Below are 20,953 nucleotides of genomic sequence, written 5' to 3' on the forward strand. Positions count from 1 at the left end.
GTGCTCTGTGTGCGGAACCACCGCCGATTGTTTGATCATTCACTCGGTATTTTGTCTTGCGTTCAAGTTACAGGCCCCGAAAAAAGCACACTTTGGGTGAGAGGGCAAATTCAATGCTTATTATAGCCAGGGGCGGACCCAGGAGTGTTTCCCTAGTGGCCCGGGCAATACCCTTAATTTCATACTAAATGTTGTTTCTGCCACTAAATTAAAAGTTCGATTTCATTGATATACAATATCCATCCGGACCCCGAACTTGATAGGCTTAGTCATAAAGTAGTTAAGAGTTCAGGGCATTTTATCATTGTTGAATGTTTTGATGTTAGCTTAATTGTTAAAATTGGTAAAAGATATAATATAATGCTGGCGCCAACGAATTTAACGACCATCACAACCAAAATATTTCTTTGTAACAAAATTTATTTTAAATGGAACACTACAAAAATAATTCTCCGCTTCATCACTGCATGAATACCTAATAACCAGACAAGAACGTATCTTTGTTACGTTTTACTATCAATCCATTTTCATATCACGCAATCCATTTTTCAACAATATAGTAGTATAATAACATTTTGATTGAATAGTGAGGGATTAGTTACAGTGTTGACTTTGAATAAACCATTGGTAATTTACTGAAAATCCAAAATGAACTTGTGTTATAATACAAACAAAATTATTCAATCAAAGAAACGCTCTACTACACATGAGAAATAGATGTCGGTCGATAAACTTCTGACGACGACTAAAACAACAACAATTGACTAAATGTATTCATGATTTTATTTCATCTCTGGCTTGTTACATTTTCATGACACATTGCCGGACTTCCCCCTCCTCTCTCAATGAACGGCAGTACAGATCTTCCCTATCTAGGCTGGTGTATGTAGCCTACTACGTCATTCACAAATTACCCACGCATAGCAGTGTTACTAGAGCCATCACTAATGGATCAAGCATTCACACATGAATTCAAAAATTCATCGACAAACGAAATATAGCCTATTGTAGTGGACTTAAAGAGTTGGTTCCGAGCATAATGCGTTCTCTGGCGTATTTAAATCCACGCTACGTACACTGACTGCCAAATGATTCCACCAAAGAACTTATAACATACAAGTTCTTTGATTCCACATACAAAAAGTATATTCAACTAAAACTTTTATTTTTATTTCTTGTTAATACAAAACAAATTTCTATCAGTCTAGACCTTTCTTCTCTATACGTCTTTCTACTATCATATTATATTCTCTTCTCTTGAATATCTGTAACATTTTACTACTTATACAGAACATGCAAATTAGGGGCTTCAGAGAAGGATAACATGTTCCCTCCAAAGTTTCCCACCAAAATGATACCATTTTGATTGGGTTATAAATTTAGCAGACCTAGTGTAAAGCATCCTTTATCTAACCACATGAAATCAGAAACATATTATGACACCTTTATTCATTCCTTTTTAATGTAAGGCCAATTTTTAGGCCAAATCATAATTGTGCGTATAGTTTTGTATTTCCGATACGTGTAGTACCCTATTTATCTTCATTTCCGTACGTCCGTAAATATTAGGCCGAATTTCTGTAGTAATTTATGGACGTTCCGAAATTTGTTTTAACATCTGACTTTATTTAGCATTTTTAAATGAATTAAAATTCGAAATAATACAATTTAACGTTTTACTCAATATATTTATAGCAACAGCTTCATATTTTTTTTTTTATTATTAATTGATAATTAATTTACATTAATTGAGTACAGTTATTAGAATGTATTACCGTACCAAAAGTACCTTCATCGGGGACTTCCCTGTGACGTTCGCATTGAACGAAAAAAATTTACCATAGATATTATAGTGTAATATATTAAATTCACTATAATCCTCTATGATGATGATACATTATACTTCATTGTCACACATAAATATTGTAGGTAACCGCAGCGTTCCATTTTTTGATGTACGTCGGAAGGCTATACACTTTATGCATGCTGACTGCCAGTGATCGAACAATAGTCTAGCGGTGTCCTTTGCACGATTCGTTTGTGCCCAAGCTCACGATACACGCATCAATATCATGTTAAATCCTGGGACCAAAAATTCAAATTATTTTTCAGGTGAAAATCGGCAACCAATTCATTTGTAACTCTTAGAAATTTACAGACACGTATGGCTAGATGTAGCCTACGGTCATACAGGGAATAAGATATGAGTTATTCAGGAACGAGTTTACGAATTTTTCAATTTACAAATAACCATTTGTACTGTGGGGCACGTATTTGGAGGATTCTCAGAGATGAGGATGAGGTATTGGTGATGTCAGGGATGGGGGTTCGCAGTCAGTTAAGGGTGTGTTCGCTGTAAAGGGGGTTCGGCCGAACCATAAAAACCCCCTGAGGTTTGAACGTAGTATTCTTTATTATTCTACAAATCCACCGAATAATTGCCAGCTTATTGTTGGTACAGAATCTTAATTATAATTACGGCTATTGTTTGATGCCTATCATAATTTGTTTACTCTGGATTTCCTAATTTGTAATCAAAAAGTATGGAATGCATTTTAATTTTACTTTGCAGTGCTTAGGCCTACATCAGTTTACATGAGGGATACTGTACCTACAAGTCCTATTGTATCATCGTATTCGGGATTGTCAACGTTGGACCACCTGATTCTGCTTATTTCCAGTTTATAAAACGTTACACGTCTTAACATTTTTCCCCATATACTGTAGCTATGTTATTTTTCGTTTTTTGTCTATCCAATCCAAGTAAACCTTTGTAATGAAAGTCCTACAGTTAAATAAGTGTTAATGTATATAAGCCCATGCAGTAATTTGTATAGTTCTTCTATAAGCTTCCTACATGTACATGAATACAGTAAAGATAAAAGCGTCAAATTTGATATCTCATCAGTATTGTATTTCAGTAATAAACGGCTACTACCTGTAAGGAAACATATTTCTGTACTGTATGGTAATCATTAATTAAAATAATTTTTAATTATTTGCCTATCTACAGACGTACCATCATTTTCAAAATTCTTTCAATATTTTCTAGCAATACTTTCGAATTCGTAAATAACAGTGGACTTTCTTTTTGAACTTCAGATTACAGACGTACGTAACACGTGTTGTATTTAATTTTGTTACAATGAATTTTACTGACCGCAACATTGCATCTATATATAAATTATGGTTAATTCTGACATAGGCGAGCACAATGCAAAAACTTCGGTACAAATCTCCGCCTTGGATACCTACCTTATCTATCTCAGATGTACCGCGAAACGTAGATTTGATAACATTAATGTGCAGTTCGACGCTATTTTTCCATATTTCTATCTTAGCAAGATATTATAAAGAGTTTTTAACAACATTTATGATTTCAACAGTATATTTTCTACTCTATTTCAATTCTTGGCGGTCAAGTTATTTCCGGGTTTATGATAAGTTCACCTTTAACAACTTGGTTTCAACTATTTTCTCTCTTTTATACACAAGGGAGCAGTTAAAATAATAGATTTGACCCTAAAGGTGACTTTCCATCAATCAATACAGTGTCCCTTTGGAAGACGGAAGAAAAAAACAGATACTATAGTAGGACTGGAGCTTAAGTTGGCCATTAGTCATAGCCATTTTAGTTTTTTGTTTATTTTAGGAACGGACCGCGTATGGAAGGCAATCACCGCCAAAAATACAAAAGTAAAACAAACAACGTACTTTCACAAACGAACAACATACTTTCACAAACGAACGATCTAAACTAAAACAAAGAACATACTTTCACAAACGAACAACCTACTTTCACAAACGAACAACCTGCTTTCACAAACGAACAATCTACTTTCACAAACGAACGAACTAATGTAAAATAAACAACGTACTTTTACGCGAACAACATATTTTTCACAAACGGACAACATACATTGGTAAACGAACAACCTGCTTTACCAAACGATGTAGATTGCCGAATGAACTAAGGACTCGTCCATTTTTTAAGTCGGGTATAAAAACACCACATGACCTGAGGAAAATAAAATGTTGTTAATAGTGAGCTCTCTATTTTGTGTCTAAGAATATAGAGTATACACTATATAACTACATACAGAGTGTAGCATAGGTAAAATTATGGGACCCGCCTTTTATTTCAATTTTTATCATGATGACGTCATCAAAATGAACACGAAGATAGCAATTTTGGAAGGAATTTATCTGAGCAACAACATTAACGTGTAGAAGAATTTGGATGCGTAGAATATAGATGCGCTATAAAAATACGACTTTTATAATTCAACTGGCCATAAAATGATGTCACAACATCCGGTACGCAACATTTTTACATGAATTCGTATCTAGAATTCAACATCTTCCAGAAAACGTTTTCATGAGGGTCACTTTTCCTCCATTTGTCAGGATGAGTTTTGCTTACGCGCGCAAGATACAGGCTGCTCGCTTTGAGATCCCTCTAAGGCATATCCTCTTATCAGAACTTTTGCAATTACCCGACTTAAAAAATGGACGAGTCCTTAGTTCATTCGGCAATCTACATCGTTTGGTAAAGCAGGTTGTTCGTTTATCAATGTACGTTGTCCGTTTGTAAAAAATACGTTGTTCGCGTAAAAGTAGGTTGTTCGTTTTTTAAAGTACGTTGTTTGTTTTACATTAGTTCGTTCGTTTGTGAAAGTAGATTGTTCGTTTGTAAAAGTAGGTTGTTCGTTTGTGAAAGTAGGCTGTTCGTTTGTGAAAGTACGTTCTTTGTTTTAGTTTAGATCGTTCGTTTGTAAAAGTACGTTGTTCGTTTGTGAAAGTACGTTGTTTGTTTTACTTTTGTATTTTTGGCGGCGATTGCCTTCCATACTCTCCAATAAAACATCACTTTGAATAATAATCACCACACCCCCCCCCCCCCCCCCCCTGCCAACCCAACTATCTAATAAATGTCCATCCCATCCACATTTATAATAACACAATTATACCATTTGTAGTAGAATTCATCGCACTGTTATCTACAATTTACCGAGCATTTGTTATTCTTTTTTACCACTTTTCATATCTATTAGATAGAGGATTTCATTTGATTATAAATGTTACCATGTTATTAAAACTAAAAAATTTAACATATATCCCTCGAATAAGCCCCTCCCTCGAGTCAAATGAACTCCGCCTCCCCACCTCCGCCCTATAAGGGCCCTACCAAATAATAAAGACTATACTTTAAAATGTTATTAATCATCTAAGACACTGTGAAACAGAATAGTTTAGTTTTACGAATGTCAAGCATTTTCAATAATGGTAACCGACAGAAAACGTAAAAGAAGAACATTATCATTCCGAGAACCATCGTCTACACTTCCTAGAGGGGGAGCGAGCGAAGCGAGCTCACCCTCTAGTATTTATAATTAGCATTTAGCTTTAGCCAGTACCATAACTTTCTTTCAATCCTTTGTGTACAAATGGATTTAAAACATAAAAAATGGGACTTCAATTGCAATTCTTACATATTATTTTACATACGTTAGACAAGTTTTCTCGGCGTGGTTGAAATCAGCGGGACTCGTCGAAGATGGTCACTAATGCTAGTTATGTATAATCCACAAATGGGTTTTTGGTTAAATTTATTTTGTTATTTTATAAGTAAAAACATTCTTTTTTTTTCTGTGAAAGTGATTAACTTTATTAAAACTACAAAATAACCTATTCAAAGTCCGATTTAATTAAACGCGGCGTTAATTAATCAATACCTGTTGTGTTAAGAAACACATCAATTAAAACTAAAAAATGTCCATACTTTAAAACAGCAAACTTTCATGGTGAGGTCACAAAATGATGAATAAACGTCTTTGATGATGATAGAATTGTTTGCATCTCCCTTTCGCACCCACAAGTGACTGCAGCCCTGAGTGAGAATTAAATTTACAGGAATATTGTTATAATTATAATTACTAGATGGTTCTCGAATACACAGTAAGTTCAGCGTAAAAAATGTACGTACCGCAGGACTATAGTACATTGTCGTTTACATAAACGAATAAATAGACACGATGATTTATGTAAAATTAGCACCCTGGGAATTAGGCCTTGTCTTAAAAATGAGTCCAATTTTTTTATTTGAACTCATTTAAACAAACCCAATTTGTGTTTTGTATATAACATTAGAGTTGAGGGATGGGGAAGAGGATGGGGCAAATTTGGGGCAAATCGTTGAACCTAAATTCGTTTTAATTGTTCAATAACTAATTATCTAACTCAATTTAATTAGTAAACAGGGTTACATCAGGTGGTTAAAATCAGTACCGAGATTCTAACCAACTTTATATACCATCGAGTAAACATTCTAGAAATAACGCGCGATTTATTGAATTTTGCCCTTACGTAAATTTATATATAGATGAGTTCAGTATAATTCTACATAACATAAATTTACGAAAAAATTTAAAGAATACATACTGTCAATTTTTCTGAAGTTTTTGGTGATATGTTTGCAGTTATGAATTTAAGAATGTGATGCTAATGCTAAACATTTTGTTAAAGACATTTTCCCACGTTAAAAAAAATAGGCCTCGGCTAGGGGGTATAGGCCTATTATATTATGCAACAAAAAAAAATTTCAGTTTAACATGTGTTTTTGTTGACATACGATCTTCATGCAATGGTATACTTTTTTATAGAGGGCGCATCATTCAAACAACATAGTACTTTAAAGGGCTACTTCGGGTACTACAGTGACTAGGCCTATATAATGTAATTATATCAAAAATACATTTTTTAGTATAATAATTCTTTAATTAACTACTCATGCGCAGAATACACGGTGACATATGAAATCGGCCTCGCTGAAAATCAGTTGCATCTAATTATATTATTGGTTGAAATTGTAAACTGAATACACAGCCAGATAGAACTTGAATTAATAGTAATATCATCATTATCAAAAGTTTCATGCTCATTTTTTTTTTCCGGAAAGCTCCACAACATCACAACATATGCACACAATGACAAATACAACTGATTAAAATTAGAAAGGATTTTATTGTAAATTGTCTTTTTATACACAAATAAATCCTCTTGTTTACATTATTATTTTATAGTAATATTTTGCATCACCTTAATTTTAAAAATAACTCGTTCATGAAATTTAACAAAATAATCAATTAGTATATGAAAGTAATTTAAAAATGGTCTGATTTAAAGAAATCCCACAATGATTATTTTATTATTTATTTGAATTCATCACTGCATATACAAAAATATAAATAAAAGCAAAGGACAAATGAAGTGAAAAGCAGAAGCACCTCTATCTACATAAAATATAAAAACAGATAAAATGGTCTTTTAAAATATCTCTAAATATACCGTTATTACCGTTATTTTTTGTAAATATTCCAGTATCGTTATTTTGTTTTGTCGTCTTTTTTTTGTTACTAACATTCATGTACCGTTCAGTACACTGAAATCTTATAATAAATCTTTCAACAGTAGAACCCCTCCTCTTTACCACTGGAGTAAACCCCTTGTTTAGGACACCCCTATTCAGGGTACACTTTCTCATAAAACAAGGGGAAACATGTTTAACACTACAGCCAACCCCTACTCAGGGGACACCCATATTAAATGGACAGGGACACGTTTGAGAGTGCCAAATGGTTGATTTAATCCCATTATAAGGGGACACCAATTTTTTTGTGGAAAGAGAACACCACAGACAATAACTAGTGTGTTTTAATCCTGGGATATCAGGGAATCTACACTACTGGTACTGGTATCAGTTTTCAACACTTTAACATCATCTAACATTTGTATGAATCAAATGTCCATGTTTATTGAATCATTGGACTAAGTCTGTGACTAAGTCTTCATCATCATCCTCTGAGAGATCTATATGGATGAAAAACAGTGTCAATAAATTTAGTATACCAGTAATCATAATTATTGTGGAAATTGTAATTGCTTTTTTAAGATTATGAATAATAAATATAAATTCATAAAACGCCACAATATTTTCCAATGCAATAAATTCAGTAGATTAGCATCATAATCATTGTTGAAATCATAATCATTATTTGAATATTATTACTTACAGTATAATAATTCATGAAACACCACAAAATAATTTCCCATTTTAGTAATAAATTCAGTAGATAGCATTCTTATCATAATTACTGTTTTAAGATTTATGAATAAAAATTCATGAAAGACCACAAAATCATTTTCAATTTTAAGTAATAAATTCAGCATTGTTATAAGTATTGTTTAAATCATCATCATTGTTTGAATATGATTATAATATTAATTCAATTCAACAATTTTCTATATCTATAATCAGCTTTTAGAAACAACTACATAAAAACTACTCACTCTAATTATTTTATTCCTATAATAATAAGTTACATTATATTCTTTGTTTTATAAATCCTAAATTTTTGAGTAATATCATCCTCAATATCACCAACTTCTATGTCATTATCATCTTCCTTTTTTATATGTTTCTCCCAATTTTGTATAATACTTTATGAAGCACTGCTAGAGATTACAAGGTCAGATGATCCCAAGGTCATTATGTCATAAGTTCACTGGCATGTCAACATAAATGTCCACTTAATCTAAACCGCTGTTCCGCAACCTATGGGTCAAAACCCAATGTTTGGGTCGCGAAAACAAATTGATGGCGAGAGAATGTTTTTTTTTAGCAAGTATAAACTGATCTAGATGTGAAAGGTTCTCAGTTTTGTAGAATCTACAAAGGCTAATTATATTTTACAAATCTACAGTTTTTTCCCTATGTTTTTTTTTCTTTTACAATGAACATTCAATAGAAACAGGTCCCTCCCAAATTACACTCATAGCGATGTTATTCCTAGCCAGGGGAACTTTTTAAAGTTCAGGACGTTAGCATTGAATTACCAAAACAGGATCATGGGGTCGGAGTCAAAAAAGATTGCGGAACGCTGATCTAAACGTTCATATTTCTGTCGACGAGTAACAGTCGACTACGACCCATGTCAAATCTAAAAGTCCCTAATATATCTTATGTTGGTTTTGTAGTTGTATTCTGGACATTCTTCTTCGTCATAGTACATTGATGACGCACTGCTTATACACAGAAGCAGGTTTGTCAGGGAAAGCAATTGATCCCAAAATAAATTATTGAGAGGTCATCATTAGCCTTTTGACCCCTAAAATGAAATCTATGCTCTGAAACAGGTAGCTCCTAATTCGATCACAAAACATTTGCTAATTATGCAGCATATTATCCATCAATATTACTTTGTTTTGTTCTTTTTTGTTCCCCCGTGAATTGTATTTTTAATGACTGTATCATTTGCGATTATAGTCAATGCTAATGAAAGAAGAAAACTAATAAACCTGTAAATATGCATAATTCATTCACATCTACATAAGGCATGGTTCAGAAATTATAAATAAATTATATACATCCTTACGATGATTCTCCATAAGTTTAAAGAGTTTTTCAACAGCACAATGCATGGATACCATACACACGCACAACCTTTACAGAGCTCATCATATTATCAGTATGAGAAAATTTTCAAAATCAGTTTATCAAAGCATTGGGAAAAAGAAATTGAATATCTGTCCTTTGCAATGAAAATTGCTTTATCCCAAAATCTTGATAATTAAAATTTCACTTACTTCCAAAAAAGTTTAAAATTTCATTTTTTTCTGGGTCCTGTATCTGCTTGTTATTTTTCAAAACAGAGATGGGTGTATTTCCTTCCTATAAAAATGAGTTTAGAGTATTATCAGAATATTATTTAATTGATACAGTATTATATCATGGCTCAAACATTTACTGTCTAGTGATTGGTTGATAGAGCATCATGTGATAAAGTGTAGATTAACATTGGCTGCGTTGGGACAAAATATTAAATTTAGACGAGAATAGTATTTACTATTTCTATTAAAAGTAAAAATCAATGTAAATACACGTTATTATGGTTACCATTATAATACCAAAAAAATAATAGTCAATGATATAATTCAATTAATTTTTATTATTATCATTACTGTAAATAATCACTGTATATATTTTATAATTAATATTTTTTTGTAAAAATCACTGTAAACACACGTTATTATGGTTACCATTATAATACCAAAAAAATGGGGTGTCTAGAAAACTCAGATCTCAGATATATCTGAGTTTTCTATATCTAGAAAACTCTGATATATCTGGGGCGGATTGCAATAAAGTTCTTAACCGCGGTCTTATACGTAAGCCCAAGATGAAACCCTTAGCAACGATGGTTGTAGATTTACACTACACTATTTTGACCAAGAAAAGACTACATATAGTAGCATATTTAAAATTTATTTTTTGGAAATATTTATACAATTTTGTTGCTAATATTTGTAATTATTTGCTAAAATCTCCTAGTATTTACGTAATCTTAAAGCTATTGAATAGGCAGTGTGTCCATTCGTGCATTAAAATCGCCTCAAAATGTCCTACTGAGGAGGTTGTCGCTACTCCTTATTGTTAAATTACTCCATTTGCACTTGTTTGTATAGCAACCTCTTTTGTCGGTAACTATAGGCTGGTTTGATTGTTTGAAATTCTTTACTAATAAAGACCCCGATATTGCAATCGACTTTGCTGAGAGGCTTAGCTAAGACTTTCACGAGGGGTTTAGGGCTTAAGATCTAAAGCCTAAGACAAGGTCTTTATATTGCAATCCGCCCCTGACTTTTAGAAAGCTCAGATTTTCAAATGGATTGCTCCATTATTAATCAGAGGGTAGCTTGTTTGAAATACTACAGTATTATACATTTTTTATCATACACTTGTAGTAGCGGCCTACGACTTAAATCATAAAGAAATACAGCATACACCTTTTAAAATGTAGGCTTAGCATTTAGGCCTAGCCTAGCTAAGCAAACTCAATTCAAGGCTCAACGTGTTGGCGCTGTCGCGATGTATCGCGAAGAGTAGGCCTACTAGGCCTAAATAAGTCGTACCTATTCCCAAATTGGCTAACTCGTACCTCAACCAACTCGTACCCACACCAACTCGTACATACCTAATTTTTAAGCCTACATTTTAACGGTAACATGCACTGTATTTTCTTTATGATTTAAGCCGTAGGCCGCTTCTACATGTTACAATATTAGTAAGAAAACGTACACACTAATCAGTTTTAATAATACTCTAGTATTTCAAATGACCTACCCTCTGATAATGGAATGATCCAAATGACCTACCAACCAATCAGTTGATGATCTGAGTTTTCTAGTTCCATTCTGGAACTAGAAAACTCAGATCTCAGACATTTCTGAGTTTTCTAGATCTAGAAAAGTCAGATATCTGACTTTTCTAAATCTAGAAAACTCAGATATCTGAGTTTTATAGATCTAGAAAACTCAGATATATCTGAGATCTGAGTTTTCTAGACACCCAAAAAAATGTACGATTGATTGAATGTTCACATATGTAAATCTAAATCTAATAATAAATGCCATTATTGATAAACAACGAAACAAAACAAAAATGTTTCGCAGCTGATTGTCCTGACAATTCTTTTTACATTACCTTATTTTGCAATGTTACTGGTGCACCATGTTGTTTCAGATAAGTCACCATTTCTAAGGTAGGATGATATCTATCACTCAGATATACATGTAATGGAGTGTCACCATTCTGGAAAGGAATCATAATCATAAAGTTTATAAATAATAACAACAGACATTATGTGAATTGTTTGCAATAACTATAAACATTTTGAAAGTTGATATTGTGGACTATATCAAATGTTCTCCACAAAATATCCAGTTTATTTGAGCAATGGCCCGCCACAGGATTTGCCATTTTGGATTGTCTAATTCAACTGAGGCTTAAAAGGGCCCACTACAAATATGGTGTATGGGCACCTCAATAATTTATTTAATTTTGTACAATGAATCATAGAGATATGTGTCAGAGAATTACATATACAATTGTACACCCTATGAGCAAAGGGGGTATAAAAGGTATCAAAATTGCCACACATTTTAGAGAACTTTTGATGAGATGTTAAAAATTAACATTGCATAACATTAAGAAATTATAGAACAATAACATCAGAAACAATAGAATTTCTTGTGGCCTATGATAAAATGAGCAGGGGGGGGGGAGAATGTTTACTGCAGAAGATATAGATTGTTAGCCTATTACACTGACAATTTTCTATAAATTACCTTATTTTGCAATGTTGTTGATGTATCCCGATTTAGGAGACATGTCACCATTTCTAAGGTAGGGTCATAATCACCATTCATATATACATGTAATGGAGTGTTTCCATCCTGTAAAGGAATCATAGTCATGACTTTTAAAATATTGATAACAGACATCTGTAATATGTAAAATGTGTTTTGATAATCAAATACTTAAGAAAATGAGCAATTTCAAAATGTGCAAGTCATTCAAATTGCACATAACATAGCCACTCAGACTGTTTTAGTGATTGATGCACACCAATTGTCTATTATCTTATGTTTTAGGTAACACATTATCAATCTGCAAAACTTCTAAAATTATATTCTTATGATGTGTGTGGTCAGTAGACATAATTAATAATAAATGATATTTCGCGTCTCATCATACTCATTCTCAGTAGCAGGCTCAAATCTCATACACTGCCAAATATTATAGTTTCTGTTTCCCTATTCATACTTTCTGTAATATCGCTGATTTTACTATGCCCAAGAAAAACCTGAATTTTAACATTCTTACAACGTCATCAACAGTCCTAAACAGCATTTCTGTTACCAACCTCAACTCTGTTACTTCCAAATAATCACACTAGCTTTACTACCCAGGTCGATATATTTTGGTTTTTGCACATAAGTTGGATACCCCTCATGAAATGTCACAAAAAAAACATACATAATTCAGTAATCATATGTAACATGCATAGGTCTGGCCCGGGTTTCTGATTTCCTGGGTCATGGTCATGTTTTTGAGAACCATTTATGTACACTCACTAGAGGGTGAGCGAACCCTCTAGTATGTTAAATTGTTTCTCTTTAAATACAACAATTATTGCAAGTAATTTAGTAAATAATATTGTCATTATTTAAACAATAGAATGGTTTACCACAAAAGATCTAAATCGCTGTACATTACCTTATTTAAACAATAGAATGGTTTACCACAAAAGATCTAAATCTCTGTACATTACCTTATTTTGCAATAGAACGGTTTACCACAAAAGATCTAAATCTCTGTACATTACCTTATTTTGCAATAGAATGGTTTACCACAAAAGATCTAAATCTCTGTACATTACCTTATTTTGCATGGTTGCTGATGTACATTGCTGTACAAGACAAGTCACTATTTCTAAGGTATGATTGAATCCATCACTCAGATATACATGTAATGGAGTGTTCCCATCCTGTAAAGAAATCATAATCATAAAGTTTATAAATACTGAAAACAGACAAAAAATGTTATCTGTCAATACAAACTATAACAACAATTACTGCTAAGTTATGTAGTAATCGTAAATTGTCATTATTGATATAGAGAAAAATATAAGGGTTTACTGCAGTAGATAGAGAATGTTAGCCTACATTAGCAATTTTAAATTACCTTATTTTGCAATAGAATGGTTTACCACAAAGGATCTAAATCTCTGTACATTACCTTATTTTGCAATGTTGCTGATGTACATTGCTGTACAAGACAAGTCACTATTTCTAAGGTATGATTGAATCCATCACTCAGATATACATGTAATGGAGTGTTCCCATCCTGTAAAGAAATCATAATATATGAGGTTTATAAATACTAATAATAGCTATAATGTGAAATTGGTTTTCTGTCAATGGAAATTATTGCAACCATTACTAAAACAAAGTAGCAAATAATCTTGTCATTATTCAAAGAAAATAAATTGCCTTATTTTGTATTGTTGCTGATGCAACAAGGGATTCCACTATTTCTAAGGTAGGTTGTATTTGTCTATCATCACTCAGATATACATGCAGTGGAGTGTTTCCATCCTGTAAAGGAATCATAATCATGAAGTTTATAATTAATACTGACAACAGATGATGTTTATTCTATTCAATATAGTAACAATTACTGTTAAATACAGTAATTTAGTAAACAATTCTAATTCTAATCATCATTATTGAAATGGTTCACGAAAATCTATGTAAATTACCTTATTTTGCAATGTTGTTGATGCACCATGATTTAAGAGACAATTTATGATTGCTAAAGTAGGGTTAATTAGATCATCACACAAATATACATGCAGTGGAGTGTTTCCATCCTGTAAAGGAATCATAATCATAAACAGACATTGTGTGAAATTGGTTTTCTGTCAATACAACAATTACTAAATAATGTACTGTACTGTAGTAAATGATCTTAATTGTCATCTTTATTGATAAATCACTGAGGTCATTTTTAAGTAAAGTTTACAAACATGAAAACATGATAAATGAAGATTAATTAGATCAGACTTGAATAGGTTATTTTGTAGTTTTAATCAAGTTAATCACTTCTGTAGAAAAAAAATTAAATAAAATGACAAAATAAATGGTTAAATTCAACCAAAAATCTATTGGCTGGCCGTCAATTTGACTATTTGGTTATCCGCACTTGGCGGATAACCCCTTGTTATTGTCACGATCTTTTTTTTTTTCTTCTATGTTATTCTTCTTTCTTTCCCGGAATTTTGTTGGCAGCGTATCTCTAATTCTGGTCAACATATGATTGTATAACTTTGTCATAAGATTGACCTGTAGCTGTAGATGTGCAAGAAACTTCGTTATATGACGTTAGAGTCGTGTAGCGTAAGTTACGCGCGATTTTATGAATTTCAATGATTGGTCATAGATTATAAACCAAAAGTCATTTTGTATTGACACTAGGTGAAAATTTAAGTCATATCAAGGGCAAACTTTCTATGGATTAAAAATGTCATGTTTCACAAGAAGTTACGCGCGCACACGCATTTAAAGTTTCAAAATGCGCAAAATTAATTTCTAATCAACTTTCTACGCTGATCATGACATTTTAAGCATATCAAAAATTCCCGCACGCGCGAAAAAATTTACGCGTAGGGTGCGCACGGAGCATAAAAATCATGTTTTTTTCTCTTAAATTATGATTTTCCAGCCTTTCCTAGTCATTTTAAAAAAGATTGACATCATTTCAAATTAAAATGATGTCATACGAACACGTTGATTTATACCATTTACGCGCGTTTTAGTTGAAAAAGTTAGAAATATTGTCAAAATAATGCCAATTTTGAATCTATTATAGCTCCTCAGTTTTCTGGAAGCATGTCATAGGATGGCATAATAATTGTCGACGTTCATAATAGTTTAACGTATGTGCATGTTGCATTTCCGCGGATAACCCGAACTCGTCAAAGTGACGAGTTCAAATCTAGTTTTTGCTTTAAATTACAGTTATTTAAAGATGTATTGTCCCTTGAAACACAAAAAATGAAGGTCAAAATATTTTAAATTTAAATTGGCCATATCAAAGTAATATTAAAGTTAATCACTTTAAGTCGAAAATTCGAGCCAAAAACAACAAGTTTATGTAATTAACAGGTAAATTAATTTGATTACATTTCATCTGGAAAATCGTCGCGAGCGAAAGTAAACAAAGATTTCAAACCACGAGTATGCATTATGTATAATGTTAATTAGGATTGTTTACAACTCGTCACGGTTGAGAAGGTGTTTTCACACAGATCGCGAAGGAAGTTTTATGATTATGCACACAAAGTAGCCAAACAAGCGCATTGCATTATGAGATATGTTTTGATTGAAAAGTTATTTTCTGAACAAAAAAACGTCTGTATTTCTTTTAAATAATTTTTTTTTCGACTATTTTTTGGTGAAAGTTAATAACTATTATGATACTTCAAAATGACCCACTTTTTTTCGAAATCTTTTTTTTGAAATTTTTTTGGAATTAGTCAAAGGGACAATACATCTTTAAGGTAAATATATTTTTTTAAAATATAATTTTTGGTCAAAGTGGATAACTATTATGTGACATTAAAATGACATTCAACAAAAAAGTTGTAATAATAATTTTTTTCAGGGGGACAATACGGGTGTCTAGAAAACTCAGATCTCAGATATATCTGAGATTTCTAGATCTAGAAAACTCAAATATCTAACTTTTCTAGATCTAGAAAACTCAGATATCAATATCTGAGTTTTCCAGTTCCAGAATGGAACTAGAAAACTCAGATCATCAACTGATTGGTTGGTAGGTCAGATCTGAATTTTCTAGATCTGAGTTTTCTAGACACCCGGACAATACATCTTTATATACAAATTTTTTAATATAGAAAAGGAAAGAGGGAAAATGAAAAAGCCTATTAAGGCAAGTAGTAATAGCAAAAATGTGAACATCAATAAAATATATATTTCATAAAATTGTATATATAAAAAAAAGTTCAGATCACTTTGACCAAAATTGGATCATAAAAAAAGTAAAACTGTAATTTAAGCAACAAATCGTCAAATTGTTAATCAGAATGGTTTTTAGTGAAAGAGAAATAATTTGTTTTTCTACGGAAGTGAATAAATTTATTAAAACTGCCAAGGCCTATTCAAAGTCTGATTATATATAGTTATACCTCATCGATAGTTTTCACAAGATCTGGTTGCGTCCTACAAATTCGTTTGATTGTTTCCAAATCATTCCTGACCAAAGCTTGTTCTAAATTTTTCCTGTCAAAATGAAAGTTATAAACTTCAATATTATCTTACAAGGTTTGGAATTACCTATTTCTATATTGTAATAATATACAAATTGCCCTTTACTGTAAGTCAATCTAACTTACACTTTCAAAAAGTCAGAAGACCTCGTAAGATCTAGAAAATGAGATGACCAAATCAATGCCAAATTATGTCAGTGTTCATGACAGGCATATAATCTTCATTTTGTCATGTTTTGGAGGACAATACATCTCTATGGTCTTTTGATATATATATATATATATTTTTTTACCCTTTGTTAAAAGCGCCATAAAAATGAAATTTAAAAAAGTAAAATAAATATCAACAAATAATTGAAAGTTAGTTTATTCGTAATTTAAAAAAATTTGAAAAACCATACCTCTCCATTTTAAAAATACACCGTCTTCATTTACTAATCAAGTCAATTATGCCTCTCTTAAAATAAAAATGATAAACATTAAATCTCTCCTGTTAAAATATCTGTCTGAAATAATTTTTTTTAGGGCATTTAGATTTAAACAGTATATTTTAACTAACTGCGTAGGCCTGTTGTAAAAGTGTTTATACAGTAGATCATGACATACACAAACACATTATCACCCAACAGCTTTTGTTTACTTGTTGAGGATTAATACATTTAATCAACATATATCTAGTAGGAACAATATCCAAGCTAACTTTGAAAAGGCATATTGGAGTATTGAGTCTAATACGCATTTCACAAAGCAGACCAAATAATGTATAGTTGTAACAAGAATTAACATCACTTATCTACAAGCCGATTCTCGGTACTGTATCTATTTCCGAAGTATCATAGGAATATTTGGTAATACAACATCACATGTGTTTCACATGTATCAAGAGTAACTTAACCCTTAACCTAACCTTACACGATACTGGCACCACATGTGATGCTGTATTACCAAATATTCCTATGATACTTCGGAAAAAGATAGTATGTGGAGATACAGCACTGGGAATCAGGTGGATCTACTGAGTATACAAATGTATTGTCAACCTTTTGTTAAAACCTGTAAAAACGGCTGAAATGACGAAATCAAAAGTTGAGGATGTAATTTATATTAATATTAACTGTTAGATTAAACACAGCAAGACATTTACAATTCATCTCATTATTCTGCTGGATTATATACCATGTTGTGGCTACCTTTAAAACTAAACAATATTTATTAAAATGTTACCGACTAGCTTTGTAACCTTCACCTTACAAGTCAAATGACTATAATGAAGAAATTTAAAAAAATGTATAACTCACAAAAAAATGAATTTATTTTATTTATTTATTTAATCGGTATATAAAAATATATTACAAAACGACAGTCAAAGACTGAAATGAATTGTATTACAAATAAATAAAAATTAATAAAATTGCTATAAAAATAGAAACATCTTATTAAAATTAGATATCTTACCATAAAATTAAAAACCATACATGAACTAGACATGAAACTCGTCACTTTGACGAGTTAGTTATCCGCACCACGACAAAAGCCACGTGCACGTCATACGTTGGAATATTGCACACAGATAAAGATTATGGCATTATGACAAGAACTGAAGAATATGATATGCTGTTAGTGCTGAATTCTGTCAATTTTGTGGCATATAGTATATACATGCAAACAGTATAAGCTGTATACATATTACATACAGTGTAGAATAGGTGAAATTACGGGACCCGCCATTTATTCCAATTTTTAACATGGCGACGGTATCAAAATTTCAGAAGGAAATTATCTCAGGAACAACATATTAACGTGTAGAAGAAATTTGAATACGTAAAATATAGATGCGCACCCTTTTAAATGTGATGAACTATTACGCAAAATATGAAAATACGACTTTTTTTATTCAACTGGCCATATGATGACGTCACAACATCCGATTGGCAAAATGTTTACATGAATTCGTATCTACAATCCAATAGCTTCCAGAAAACGTTTTAATCGTGATTATCACATTTTATTCTTACGAGCTATTACAGATTAAAATTTACTGTAAAGATGAAATTAATGACCCACGTAATTAAAATTTTTAGGCATGATGACGTCATAAAAATTAAAATATTTTTATCTCATGCTAAAGAAAGTTGATTGACCTACACAATATATAAATGTAGGAGAAAAAGGAATACAGATAAGCGTGATGCGCTCCATTGAATGTGATGAGCAATAACGAAAGAGACAAAAATCCTATATTTTACATTCGTGTGGCCATACGATGATGTCACAATGTTTTTTTAGCCTTATTGATGCATGATCCGATATCTACAACTCATCAACTTCTAGATTTTGTAATAAAAATAAACGGTTAACGGTTTACTTTAGAAACTATGACTGTTTAAAAAAAGACATAATTTTGACGATTTTGTAAGCTTTTTCATAAAAAACGCGCACGAATTGTCTAATTCAACGTGTTCGTATGGCGTTATTTAAACTGGAAAAGGTCTAAATCGTTTTCAAAATTACTAGGAAAGGCTTGAAAAATATAATTCAAGAGAAAAAAATATATTTTTTATAACGCTACGTGCGCACCGCGCGCGTAAAAAATTGCGCGCCCGTGGGAATTTTTGACATGCTCAAAATGACAAGAAATGCGTAAAAAGTTGATTAGAAATTAATTTTGCGCATTTTGAAATTTTAAATGCACGTGCGCGCGTAACTTCTTGTGAAACATGCCATTTTTAATCCGTAGAAAGTTTGCCCCTGATATGACTTAAATTTTGTCAAAGTGTCAATACTAAATGACTTTTGGTTTTTAATCTATGATCAATCATTGAAATTCATAAAATTGCGCGTAAGTCACATTGCGCAACTATGACGTCATTCAAAAATAGGAGGTGCACAACTTCACGTAAATGCCCATATGTTGTCAAAGTTATGAAATGTTATGTTTACACATTTTAGAGGAACACGACTCACAAAAAGGAAGGAAGGAAAGAAGAATAATACAGAAAACTAGATTTGAACTCGTCACTTTGACGAGTTCGGGTTATCCGCGCAAATGCAACATGCACATACTTAACTATATGAACCTCGACAATTATTATGCCATCCTATGATGATGTTTACAGTGCTGAATTGTACCTATTATGTAGTATACAGCATATTACAGTATTTTACAGAATAAACTGTATATGTTATATACAGTGTAGCATAGACAAAATTACGAGACCCATCTTTTAAATCCAATTTTTAACAGGATGACGTCATCAAATTGACATATAAAGATAACAATTTTAGAAGATAATTATCTAAAAAATTACATTAAAACAAATTTGAAGAATTTTGGGCACGTAAAAGTGAGATGCGCTCTCGTTTAAACGCAATGAACTTTTACGCAAGAGATGAAAATATGACTTTTTGAATTCAACTGGCCATATGATGACGTCACAACATCTGATTGGCAAAAAAATCACATCAATTCGTATCTAAAATCCAATAGCTTCCAGAAAACGTTTTAATCATGATTATCACTTTTTATTCTGACGAGCTATAACAGATTGAAATTTACTGTAAAGATGAAAATAAGTGACCCACGTTATTTACGTTTTTAGACATGATGACGTTATAAAAATTAAAATATTTTTAATTCATGCGAAAGATAGTTGATTAACGTAGACAATATTAAAATTTCGGGGGAAATGGAATACGTATAAGCGAGAAGCGCTTTATTGAATTTGATGAGCAATAAGGAAAGAGTAAAAAATCCTATATTTTACATTCGTGTGGCCATACGATGACGTCATAACATCCGAGTGGTAAAGGTTCTGCATGAATTCATATCTACAACATATCTGCTTACATATTAAATTAAAAAAATTGGGGGTCGTGGATGATCCTGAGGAGCTATAATAGATTAAAAATAGGCTTAATTTTGACAATATGTTGTCACTTTTGCAACTAAAACGCGCGCAAATGGTCTAAATCAACGTGTTCGTATGACGTCATTTTAATTTGAAATGATGTAAATCTTTTTTAAAATGACTAAGAAAGGCTGTAAAATCATAATTCAAGAAAAAAACACATGATTTTCATGCTCCGTGCGCACCTTACGCGTAAATTTTTTCGCGCGCGTGGGAATTTTTGACATGCTCAAAATGTCATGATCAGCGTAGAAAGTTGATTAGAAATTAATGTTGCGCATTTTGAAATTTTAAATGCGCGTGCGCGCGTAACTTCTTGTGAAACATGTCATTTTTAATCCATAGAAAGTTTGC

General features: G+C 32.0%; 1 protein-coding gene across 1 annotated transcript; it reads right to left on the minus strand.

The window, feature by feature from the left end:
• Nucleotides 1-7,092: 7,092 nt before the first annotated feature.
• On the minus strand, nt 7,093-17,730 carry LOC144837914 (uncharacterized). The gene is made up of 10 exons (XM_078693239.1): nt 17,093-17,730; nt 16,611-16,704; nt 14,163-14,273; nt 13,894-13,998; nt 13,640-13,747; nt 13,281-13,388; nt 12,187-12,294; nt 11,543-11,650; nt 9,646-9,730; nt 7,093-7,869 (listed from the first exon to the last, which is right to left on the minus strand). The coding sequence occupies exons 1-10, from the start codon at nt 17,098-17,100 to the stop codon at nt 7,820-7,822; spliced, it is 885 nt and encodes a 294-aa protein (XP_078549365.1). The 5' UTR covers nt 17,101-17,730; the 3' UTR covers nt 7,093-7,819.
• Nucleotides 17,731-20,953: the final 3,223 nt, after the last annotated feature.

This window comes from Antedon bifida, chromosome 3 (assembly GCF_963402885.1).
Source record: "Antedon bifida chromosome 3, ecAntBifi1.1, whole genome shotgun sequence".
Lineage (NCBI taxonomy): Eukaryota > Metazoa > Echinodermata > Crinoidea > Comatulida > Antedonidae > Antedon > Antedon bifida.